General features: G+C 46.4%; 1 protein-coding gene across 11 annotated transcripts in view; it reads left to right on the forward strand.

Annotated features, from left to right (window-relative positions):
* The window catches only part of LOC144767498 (uncharacterized), a 1,510,898-nt gene that overhangs the window by 1,315,589 nt on the left and 182,294 nt on the right, over positions 1-13,015 (forward strand). For all 11 annotated transcript variants that reach the window (XM_078650906.1, XM_078650905.1, XM_078650908.1 and 8 more), the window contains one exon: positions 9,627-10,105. Coding sequence is in view for 3 of the 11 variants with exons in the window: in XM_078650914.1 (XP_078507040.1) it covers positions 9,627-9,754 (128 nt within the window). In the remaining 8 variants the exon portion in view is untranslated. The remainder of the gene's footprint in view (positions 1-9,626; positions 10,106-13,015) is intronic.

The raw sequence follows: 13,015 nt of genomic DNA on the forward strand, positions 1-13,015 counted from the left end.
AAGGGCCTGCAATCTTATAATTCACTCGGACCTGACAGTGTTGCCAGTGAACTTTATAAGATGTATACCGCTGAGTTGGTACCTATTATGACCAAGTTGTTACAATCTATTGCAGGAAAAGTTGAAGTCACCAAGCCAATGAATATGGCAGACATAGTGGTACTGCCCATGCCAGGCAAAAACTTACAACAATGCACATCATACATGCCTATCACATTATTAAATATTTATAAAAAAGTTTGCATGAAGCTATTGGCCGCAGGTTTAGCCAGGTGTTACCTGATATACACAAACACCAATCTAGATCTATGGTAAATTGGAAGATTTTTTGTAAAATCAGGAGGACGGTTCACCTTATTGGCATTAGACACTAAGAACACACAGCAGATTAAGCTGGTCATTCACTAGGGAAGTAATGGAAAACTGTTAATTGGGAAGCTCTGGAAAAAGATGGTCATGGGAAGGTGTGTGAGCCCAGGGGCTAGGACATTCAAACATGGGGTATTGTTGGAAGAATGTAAGATAAACAGGGGTTCCCAATGTCACCTCTACATTTGATACTAGAGATAGAACCTGTAGCAATGGTAATGAGACTCAGAGAAGATTTGAGGTGATAGACTCTGGGAGAACCAACATAAGAGCTCATTCTTTGAGGATGGCATATTATTTTACATAACAAATCAAGAAGAGTCAATGCCACACCTATTGACATGGGAAACGTCCTTTACCCCGCAGTCAGAACACCGACCTGCCTTTGCAATGCGGTCACTACCCCGACTGCAATGTTACTATGCATTACTTTAACCCGCAAGTCGTTACAATGGCTTGCTTCAGGGGCACGTTGTTGGACTAGTGTTGGATTTCTAAGTCTAACACCTTCTCTACTGTTGTTTAGACTTGAGTTGGAATAGTAATTTATACAATCCAAAGTCCAGCGCTGTGTAAAGCAAGTCATTGTAATGATTAGCATGGTAAAGTAACGTGGTAATGTCGCAGTCGTGATAGTGACTGCGTTGTACAGGAATGCGGATAAATGCATGCAAGGTTCCGTTATTCAACCATTGATGTTCTTGGACTCTTTTGGCCAAATATCGGTGTATAAGGTGAACACTAGCAAATCAATACTTCTGCGTCTTCGGCTAATTCACAAACTAAAAATGAACAAGGAACTGGATACCCTTCAGGATGAACGATTTATCCCTGAGTTATTTTGGGATAGCTATCACACTCAACATCACAGAACTCCACAAAGTTAACATTACTCCCTTAGTTGAAGATGTCAAGAAGAAGTTAGACAAATGTGGACATCGGTAGATTCCCTGTCTCTGATAAATCACAGCCATAAAAAGTATGGAAGTACCCAGGGCCTCTCAAGCAGAACAGAGACATCACTAAAGTGTTCAAATTATTACTAGCGATGACAAGGAATACCAGTCAGAAATCTAGGACGTTCTACTGGTCCCATGAGGTAGACAGCTGATGGGATTCCCAGACACAGAGCTGTTACAGGCCAGCACAATCACAAATAATTGGTGAATCATGCATGCGAAACTCCAGCAAACACTAGGAGGCAGATTTACAACAAAGTAATGTAGCACGGTGCAGCAAGTCATTTTGCTGCGCCGTGCTGCGTTAGTTTGGAAAGCACAGAGATGCAACATATTTACAAGAATATGTTGCATCTCTGTGCTTCCCCTGCGCTGGCGCACAAACTGCAGCCATGCACCAGAGCAGGCACCCTTGCACCATGGTGCAAGGATGCCTGCGTCGTGGGGAGATTGCTTTTGTGCAGGAAGGGACACAATCCTGCACAAAAACAATCACAAGAGGCTTTTTCCTCTTTCAATGCGTGCTGTTGAATGCAGCACGCATGGAAAGAGGAAAAAACTAGGAGAAATGAAAACATTTCTCCTTGTTGCGCCTCGCTACGCCACCTGTAGGGTGGCGTAGCATTCACACGCATCTCCAGATTTACGATTTTCCGTAAATCTGGAGATGTGCTTGTTCCATGGGTGTTGCGTGGGATCACCCACAGCAACACCTATGGAACGCCCCTTCCACGCACAGTGCTGCATGTGAGAGGAAAAGTCACGCAGGGTGGCTTTTCCTCTCCTTGTAAATATGGAGGAGCCCCCTGCTCCACCAGTACGTTACGAAAAGTGACGTAGTGGGGCCGCAGGGGGCTTGTAAATCTGCCCCTCGGTACATAGGACTGACTTAATTAAAGCCAAGACCAGAGGAATATACAGTATTAGTGGCCCTGTGTCAAGAAGACCAGATCGTCTATTTTAGAGCAGTAAAAAGGAATTCGGTGTAGGGGAAATATACAGATTTTAATCATATCAACTGAGACATTAGGCACTACACCAAATAACAAAAAGGCGACACTGATGGAGAAAAGGCCCTTAGATAAATTCATGGCAATAGATAACCGGCTAAATTCTGGATTAAAGATAAAGCCGTCCATTTATCGTAGTTTGAGACACAAATGAGTCTACAACCACCCTGGAGAAGATGGGAGAGAGAGGGAGGGATTTTGAAGTTTTGTAGTTTTGATCTGTGCAGCTAGAGTTCTGTTTTATTGATGTTACTACCTGTCAGGATTGTGTAACAGAGCAACCCCATATTATAGTCAAAAACCTATAAAGCAAATTGTTATTGTCAATTATTAAGTTAGTGTAACAGTTGAGATGGATTGCAACCAAACAATAAAATATACTTTTACAGAAATAAATTGGGCTACACTAAGGCCTAGGGTTAAGAATAGGATTAAGATTAATCTCAGAGAAAGTAGAATGATTAGGATTAAGGTTACAGTTGGATTTAGGATTAAATTAATGGTTAGCGTTAGAAATTTAGTTATGGGTTTGACTGAATTTTGGGGCAGTATTCCAGGCATCATGTTTGGCCTATGCCTTGCAACATGCATCATAGCTCCTTGCACTTGCACTACAAGGAGGGAGAATGCTGATATTGAGACACAGTCCAAATCTGTTGCGCACTCTTTTCCTTAGAAAACACATTTCTTGATTGCACGTAGTTATTTGCAATTGTGTCTATTTGTTTGCAAATTTTGAACATTTTAGAAACGACCAGCAATTTTTTGTAGGGAGTTGGAAAGCTGAAATAAGCATTAGAAACTGAGAGAGGAATGGCTGTGGCAAAGAGGTGGGGTCACAATAGTAATCTGCCAACATGTTATCCGGCATTCTAATATTATTTACAGTGACTTATCTTTACCATCTTTCTCACCTGTACACTGGTACTTTTACAAATGCCCTCTTCCCGCGTCTCTTGACTCTTTTTCCTCCCCTCACCACTGAACTTCAAGTGAAGTCCAATATTTTATCCACAGATGCGAGTCAGCACGAAGGTGCTTTTCTAGCCTCCTGAAGTCCTTCTTCAGATTTCTGTGACACACTCGGGGTGTGCTATTGTTTTCCCTAGAGGTGGTATGCAACATTACCCTGGCTTGTTTTGTGTTGCACATTAATGGACGCTGCATAGGCACGCAGACATTAGCCCACATCATCAACAATATCCACATAAATAAAGCATTAATGCGCAGTACATGATGTGTGTATACATTTATGCCTATCTCGTGTTTTTTTTTTTTATATTTCTTTTTATTAAAAAATATAGAAACAGCAAGGCAAAGAGATACATTAAATATAGTACCAAGTCCAAACGGGGGAGGAAAAGACAACACAATGAAATCAGCAGTCAATGTATGGGAGGGGAGGGGGGAAGGACAGGGGCCAAATCAATGAACATACAACAAAATCGTCAGAATGCGGGGTCAGGGGGAAAGTGGGACATCCAAGTTGTCTACTATAGGCGGTGTACATATATCTCCACGGTAGCCATTCCAAGGTCCCCACACTCTACACCACTTCCGTGGTCGGCCCCGGGCCAAGTACACTGTTTTTTCCCTGAACATACACCAATCCATGTTTTCCTTCCATACTTCAACTGTAGGTGGCCTTTGGGATCCCCACAATTGAGCAATGTCTCGCTTGGCAATCATGGCCCCCAGGGTCGCCCACTGTGTCTGAGCTACATTATAATCCGTAGGTTCCCAAACATTCAGCAAACATCGTCTAGCTTCCAGCAAGAGGGCAACCCCGTCACTTCCTTCATTATATCATGTACCCTGCTCCAGAAGGCTGCAACCTCACGACATTCCCAAATAATATGGAGAAATGTCCCTATCTGCCCACATCCTCGCTTACACAGACCCTCCTCAGAAAATCCCATGCGAACCAAACGGGGGCCCGTGACGTATATCCTATGAAGAATCTTCAGTTGAACCAGCCGGAGTCGAGCTGGGATTGCGACCTCCTTGGGAGAGGAGATCGCATATTGCCAGTCCTCGTCATCTAGCTCAAGGCCGTCACGGGTCCAGAAGTCTCGAAGCTGCAAAAGGAGGTCTGACCTATCATTTATTAATTTTTTGTAGACTAGGGAGATGGTACTATCAGGCAGATAGCCATCCAACAATCTATCTTCGAGCGGGAACGACTCCGGAATTACCTCCCCCACTGGGAAAACCGACCTCAAAGCATGGCGAACTTGGACATAACGGAAGTACTCTGAATCACCTAATTCAAACTCCTCCTGTAACAACCCAAACAATTTTACCTGACCCTTAACCCAGAGGTCTCCCACCTTACTTATTCCAATGAGGTCCCATTTATCGAACCCCTTGGTCTTCCATAGTTTGCCGAGTTTATCAGAACCGAAAAGCGGGGTCGCTCGAGTCAAGCGGTCTTTCCATCCCATCGAACTAGTTGCGTCCTGCCACAGACGTACTGCCGTCTTGGTAGGTCCCGACAAAGCCTTAACCACCGATTTAGAGTACAGCGCCCTATAGTAGTTGCCCACAGGTAACAACCATTTATCCATGGCAAAGGCGGGGTTCAATTCGGGACCATACATTCCATGATTAATGGCTCCCAATTGAGACGCCCAATAGTAACGTTTGATATCAGGGAGAGCGATACCCCTGTCGTACCACGGGAGCGTCAGTTTAGCGAGCGCAATACGAGGTCTACCGTCCCATATCAATTTCCTTTGAAGACCCTCAACTGCACGGAAATAGCTAGCCGGAACTATATCAAGAGTGTTTTGGAGAGCATAGAGAAAACGAGGTAGCAACATCATTTTAAAGAGGGCCGCATGACCAAGCGGCGAAAGCGGCAGCTTACGCCAACCCGCTACATCTTGCTTCAATCTGGACAAGGGTGGGAGGAGATTCCGTTCATACCGAATTGTGGGGTCCAATGAAATATAGATAGCGAGGTATTTAACCCCCGTTTGTGCAATCTGGATGGGACAATTATTTGGAAGAAGAGGGACGTCACCTGAAAGAACGTATAAATAGGATTTTGTCCAGTTAATGATGAGGCCTGATTTCCTACCAAATGAGTTCAAGACATCACACAATACTATCAATGACTTCCGTGGCGAAGTCAAATACAGTAAAATATCATCTGCATAAAGCGAGATGCGATCTTCAAACTCAGAGGACCACCGAATACCCTTCATCGAGGGCTCCCACCGGATCCACGCGGCAAGGGGCTCGAGGGCTAGGGCGAACAGGAGCGGCGACAAAGGGTAACCCTGACGAGTTCCCCTTCCAAGACCAAACGGAGCAGAGACTCGGCCATTCACAACAATTTGTGCGAGGGGGTCCTCATAGAGTAGCCTCACCCAGCCAATAAAACCGGGTCCAAATCCAAACTTAGCCAACGCGGCCCATAAATATGGCCATTCCACGGTATCAAAATCCATCGTGGCATCCAACGACGCCAAGATGGCCGGCTCACGCAACGTCGAAGCTCTCGCGAGAACACCATGCAGACGCCTAAGATTCAGGGCGGTGTTCCTATGCGGGATAAAACCGGATTGATCCGGATGTATCAACTCGCTAATAATAGTGATCAAGCGGTTAGCCAGAACCTTCGCAAGAATCTTAGGTTCGGCATTTAAAAGAGATATGGATCAGTACAACGCACACCTATCTCTCGGCTTCCCCTCCTTGTGAATTACCAAAATGGTCGCTAAACGCTGATCACGGGGGAGAGAGCCACACTCCCGAGACTCCAAAAACATATCCCGTAGATAGGGAGCCATCTTATCAGGCCTCAACTTGTAAAGTTCAATAGGCAGGCCATTGCGACCCATTGCTTTCCCCGAACGCAGGGAATGAATCGCAAGAGCCACCTCGTCAGCTGTTCTTGCAGCGTCCATTTGTTCACTATCGACATCAGAGAGACGTGGCAAAGCAATATCACGCAACAATAAATGTGAGTCCTCCTCCGGCCTATCCGACACAGAGGAGCACACTGCTTGGAAGTGATCCGCGAAACACTGAACGATCTCTTTAGGGTCCGAGATCCGAGCACCACTAGCTGTCTCGATCACAGGCACCACCCGACTAGCTCTATCCTTCTTATCCAACCACGCAATCAATTTACCAGCCTTATCCCCCACATCATACAGACGTCCCTGCTGTTCCCTACTCATGGCCTTAGCCGCGTCAGTAACCAATGCCCTGTACTCAAGTTGTTTTAGTCGTAGTACATGTGTCGTGGCACGGGTGACCCCCCACTCCAGGTCAAGCTCCAAGTCCGCTATCTCTGTCTCGATCTTAACCACCTCCTCATCCCTCCGCTTCTTAACACCCGCTATTAACGACAGGGCCTGACCCCTGAGGACGATCTTAAAAGCCTCCCAAAGCGATACCGCCGACGAAACAGAACCCTCGTTTTCCAAAAAATACAGGTCAAGAGATTTTACCAGGGCAGCACGAGTTTTAGGGTTGCGGAGATACCACGGGTTAATTGGGGCTACCCGTCCCTCGGTCTCGAAATCCAACTCCATCCGAAGCCATAAAGGAGAGTGATCCGAAATTCCCCGAGCCAAATGCTTAACCTCAGTGATAGAAAGAGCCTGTGCAGCTGGTACCAAAACATAATCAATCCTAGAAAGGCTACCGTGAGCGCCCGAATGGAACGTATCCTGCCGCTGAGGAGGGTGTAACAATCTCCAACAATCTACCAGACCCAAAGTGTCAAGGAAATCATGAAGCCAGTTCTGTGCGCCTCTGAGATCCCTGGGTGGGTGCCGATCAACAATACCGGAAACCACCGCGTTAAAATCACCACCTAAAAGCAATGACCCCTCGGGGAGAGCGAGGATAATCCGCCCAAGTCCGCGAAAGTAGTCGACTGTAGGCCAGGGGGGACATATACAGAAACCAGGGAAAGGGTTCGACCCTCCCACCTACCCGTGAGAGCGACATAGCGCCCTCTATCATCGAGGACCGTGGAGTCAATCTCCAGCGGGAGAGAATTCTTAATCAGGATACCAACCCCTCTAGAGCCAGAGGTAAACCGAGCATGTGCAACCAATCGATACCCCTTCCTATTCATAGCACGACAGGTATTGCCAATCAAGTGCGTCTCTTGAAGAAGGACCACATCAGGGGAGAGACGCTTCAACAGTTGCAACACCACCCCACGTTTTATCCCATCTCTCAGCCCATACACATTCCAACTCATTAGTTTCAGCCCTCTACCCCCCATCCCGAAAAAGAAAGAGGATCCAGCCCCGGGAAGAATTCAGCACTTCGATTAAACAAAATATGGACACATTGCCTTGCAAAGAAACACAAACACACCCCAACCGAACCCCCAAACCCCCCCACCGACATCCCGTTACAAAACCCCCCACCCTGCACCCCTGCATAAGACTAAAAAGCCACCCAAACTTGTAGTGTGCCTGTCGCCCCAACATCTAACTAAGCTACGAAAAGAAACTCAGAGGAGGAAAAAGACCCACCCCTAGAACCGCAACCCCCCAAATGTACATCAAATCGCTTGTCAGGACTATCGAACCACAGTTCAAAGCCTTCAAGAGACCCCAGAATACCAAGCAACCGGCGCCTATTCCTGTTCTGTCGGTCCGCCGTCCACCCCGCCAGACTGCTCCTCCGATGGATGTTGGTTCGGCAGTGTCCAGCCAGTTGGCCACCACCTCCGGTCGATCGAAAAAATAAGTCCGCTCCGCATGTTCGATCCTCAGCTTGGCCGGAAAAAGCATGGCGTATTTAAGGCCCATGTCACGCAGTCGTCTCTTCACCACCAGGAAACTAAGTCTTTGCCTCTGGACCGATTGGGTGACGTCCGGGAAGAAGCTGATAGAAGTTGTCTCAAACTTTGTAGGTCCACCCATCCGTGAGGCCTGCAGGATAGCGTCTCTATCACGAAAATTGAAAATTCTCGCAATTATAGGCTGCGGTGGGGCACCCAACTTCGGTTTACCGCCCGGAACTCTGTGAGCCCGTTCAACCGTAAAAAACGTACCCAGTCCCTTAGGTGCAAGGTGGCGAACAATAAGATCCTCAACAAAGAGGTCAGCTACTGGATCTTCCACTTTCTCCGGGTCGCCTATGATACGAACATTGTTCCTCCTAGCCCTTCCTTCATAATCCTTCAGAAGACGTGTAATGAGATCACTGTTAGTCTTCAAGTGACGGACCTCCGTCTGCAGGTCAGCGACATCACCTGTCAGACTGGAAGTCTTAATGTCCAAAGACTTGACTTTCTCATTAGTTTACGCCAGGTCCGCACGGAGCAGGTTGACATCAATCGCCACAGTATCAAGCTTATGGGCGAGAGCCTCAATTTGTTGCCCTAATGAGGATTTAATCCCGTCAATTGCAGCCATGACATCTTGCAAGGTCAGCTCAGTCGCCAAAGTCGATGAATCTTACACGTCCTCCTGCGACCTACCCGATCCACCGGGAGATCCCTTAGCTTGGGCATATCGATCCATGATGTTAGTCTGGGTATAGCCACCCCGCCGAGTGGTCTTGAGTTTCTGCTTGTCGCCCTCCGGCTTCCCCGCCATTGCGGGATATAGATCGTCTTGGCTCGATGAGATGAGGCAGGAAGATGGCGACCCTTGGCCCCTTCGGGCGGAGGCAGCCCTAGCCAGAGGGCACCGGCCAAATGTCCTCCAGAACCAGCAAGACAATGAAAATCACACTCGCGGGTGATACTAGGCAGCTGTCCTCAGGCACGGGGGTGGGCTTGTTCCCAGTCACAGGTCTTCTCTGGAAGCAAAACCGAAAGTGAAAGCAACCGGACCGGTCGTCCCAATCCCCTCAGGCCGATGTTGTTCAACTACAGCTCGGGCACCATGCCAACTCCACAGCCAGGCATCACAGAGATGTAGGCCGCAATCTTCTAAGCACTATAACACCGGTTCCCGTGGTCTGATTCAAAGTCTGAATGCAGTTTTCGCCTCACGCGTGGTTCGCCTTCATGAAAACATCAATGAAGAACAGGATAAACGACAGGATAGATGCGGGAGGTTACGAGGGTCTCGGGAGCCCTAAGCTCACGCGGCCATCTTGGTTGCGCGCGAAGCTCCTCCTCCCCTATCTTGTGTTTTGATGTGATGTAATATGTATGGGCATCCACATATTGGAGTATTCTGAATGCCATATTTTCTGGGGGGTTTTCAAGTTTCTTACTTTTCCTTATTTGTTCGATGGAAGATAAATCATTACCATATATAATTGAGTCTTAACTTTCTACTTGTTCCATTTTTTGCAGAATATGAAAGTCTTCACGTCCTATGGGACGCTGCTATGCCTACACAGCATAACATTGCACAAACTGCACATAACCGGAAATTAACAACGCAGAAGTGCGAAAATTGCCAGTCTTCTCCAACCCTTTAGACAATGAATATCAGCTGCATCCATCCATCCTCCTACACATCCATTCTCCTGTACCGTTGCGGTCTGTAGGCTGCAGTATGACCAGATGTGTACAGATAGGACTCCAACTGTCTGGTGGATAAGTGCAGGATTGTTGGTGACATGGTAAGACATCGCCAGTAAGTGCATGCAATGGGGATTACTGAGATTACCTCTGCTAGTCTTGGCTAAAAGCGTTTGACATCCTTGGAAGGTCCTTCCAAGTGAAGAGGCGCACTGGATCCAACGTCACTTCACCGCGGTGGAGAGTGATAGTGATGGCTTACGCTGACCTTCATGCCCCGCAGCAGGAACATGATCAGAAGCAAGATGGTGAGTAATTAAGACCGGTTGCCTTACATACAATGGCAATCCTAGTGCACACATTACTGCTGCCTAGCCTCTATTTAATTGACAAATGATTTTCACAAACATAATGATCATGTTGGAACAGTATCTGATGTCATATTAAATATTTTGTTGTGCAATGTTTCTACCTCCGTAGAAAATATTTATAATGGCACGGCATGTGCTGTGATATACGTAGCTATTTACTGGTACTCACTGTCATGACAACTACCTCTTTTTTGGCATGCACAATGTAAAGACAGCTAGAAGTATGTATAAAATGTCACTATTGGTGCAATTGGCAGTCATCCTTTATTCAGTTCATTTTTCATCTTATTGGAGTTGTTCAATCTTTGGCTGCAAGTTAAGACACTCAAAACAATGCCTGATGCACAACTATGTGACGTGTGACTTTGTACAGTAACATACTGTTGCAAAGTCATCCAGTGCCCTCTGCACCACCAACCTTTTGCTGACTGGTACTGGTGGTAACTGACTCTGGCTGTCCCTGGGCTCTGCCTAACCAGTGCTATTTTAAAAATACACTTAGAATACAGTGAAAATACCTGCATACACTAGGGTTCACCGTGGGTTAGGGTACCCCTATGAATGACATGACCTCCCCTATAAGGCCTTAAAGGCCAACAACTTTTCTGCACTTGTGTGTGTGCACTGCTGAAGCCTGTGTTCAGTTTAAAAATAGCCCTGTGTTGCAGTTTGTGTCCCAACTCGACTTAGGTGTTTGCGGCACTTAAAATTGGTAAACTACAATGTTTGGACATATGAGGTACGTACAGGGTCTCCCCTAGGTGTCCCGGGGTGGAGTGTCAGGTATTTCAAAGGGAGGACCCTAATAAAATAAGTTTTATATGCCCTGGGTTTAGTGAAATAACACATTTCACCCCCAACATTGTGGTAAAGAGCTTCCCAGAATCGACTGTTGTGTTAGGAGCACTGTGGAGTGAGGATATGCAATATTTATACATATTGAGAACTCCTAAAGTCTCCTGTAGGTGTTCAAGGGGTGGAGGGTCCTGTAGATATAGCCAGGGTCCGTATAAAGGATGTTTTATAAGCCCTGACGTTGGAGAAATTGTCCAGTTCATTTTACCCATAGCAGATCCCCAGTCTCATAGGTTAACATTGCAAGAAGTTATTTAATAATAACTAACGTCAAGGTGGTGATAAAATATAATTCAAGGACTTCCTAAAATGGTATTGATAAATCCAACAATATGGTATTGTTGAATTTATCCTAAAATGTACAGACAAGAAGTTATATGCCTATCTTGTCTGTAAGCCCGATTCAGCCCTCTAGTGCTCCGATCTGATTGGACAAAGTTACGTGGATTAGCCAGGTTACTTTGATAAGGTGATAAGTAGCCCTGGGGGTCAGGGAGCGATACTGAGTTCTGCTATATAGGAATGCTATGGCAGGGGGAGGGGTCGTAAAACATCTTCTTCAAAGAGGAGGGGGCAGACAGTGTAAGTCAGGACTGGTTACAGCCCTACATTCTATACGCAGCCAGATGGCAGGCTTAAGGCCGGAATTTCCAGATGCCAAGGTAAGAGAATATATGTACATGAGCCATCCTGTAGATAGTTAGTTAGCTCTTCTCTCGCAGCTGGAAAATATGCCATGATGTATTTTGGAGAAATGGTGCTCTCTGGGAGAAGATAGTGCCACACTTTGAAGGATGTGGTCATACCCTGGGTTGTGGCCCTGCACCTCATTGGTCAGGTGTGCCCTCCTGCTTGGCCCTGAGAACTTGGAATAAATATCTGAGATGGGCAGAGCCTCTCAGCTCTGCTGCTTGAAACTGAGAGAAGAAGGGTTGCCAAGCTGGAAACCTGATTTGCACCATCAGTCCCTGCACTCTGAAAAGACTGCACCCTCTGCATTATCTAGACTGCACCCTCTGCATTATCTGGAACTACAGCACATTGGATGTACCTTGCTTCAAGAGGGATAAAGAGGGGACGCCAAGTTGGAAACTAGATTTGCACCGTTGGTCCCTGCATTCTGACAGATTGCACCTTCTGCATTATCTGGAACTACAGCACATTGGATGTACCTTGCTTCAAGAGGGATAAAGAGGGGACGCCAAGTTGTAAACTAGATTTGCACCATTGGTCCCTGCATTCTGACAGATTGCACCTTTTGCATTATCTGGAACTACAGCACATTGGATGTACCTTGATTCAGGAGGAATAAAGAGTGGGCTCCCTGTAAGCTACAGGTTAAGAGAACTCATCTGCTATTAACTCCACCAAGAGTCCCTTGCCTGGAGTGTATCCAGTGGACTATTGTAATCTCTGGTAACCACTCTGTTTTGCCCTCTGGGACAACAGTGTGGCTCAGTACATAGTTTTGCTTGTGCATGACAGCATGACTGTCAGTTTAGTGATTGGCTGTGCAGTGTACATGCTCAATGTTACAGCAATGAACATTCTTTTGTGCTTCATGTAGTGCACAGGTCATGGGATACTGCAGGATCGGAAGTCTTACCCGACTAATGGATCCACTGCAGGCACTGATCTTTGACCTGTAGTCACAGTTTTGAATCCTGACAGATCCACTCAGCTTTCCCACCTTCAGAGGCCAATCAAATAAGCACTATTGTGCTGGGTAGTAATAAACGTCTGTTATATAGCCCCAAGATGCCCCCCACTCCTATGCAGGCCTTATTTACAAATAGATGTTATGTTTATGATTACACCACAGAAAAGCAAATTTAAGATTGCAGAATGGTCCAACCTTATCACTGCTATAAAATGTACCCCGAAGATTGTCGACTCTACTAAATCTTTGGGAATTACCCTGGACAAAAACCTGAACATGGTAGCACATATCAACACAATGGCAAATAACGCCCGTTTCCATCTAAGCTACTT

The sequence above is a fragment of the Lissotriton helveticus genome, chromosome 7, assembly GCF_964261635.1.
Source record: "Lissotriton helveticus chromosome 7, aLisHel1.1, whole genome shotgun sequence".
Lineage (NCBI taxonomy): Eukaryota > Metazoa > Chordata > Amphibia > Caudata > Salamandridae > Lissotriton > Lissotriton helveticus.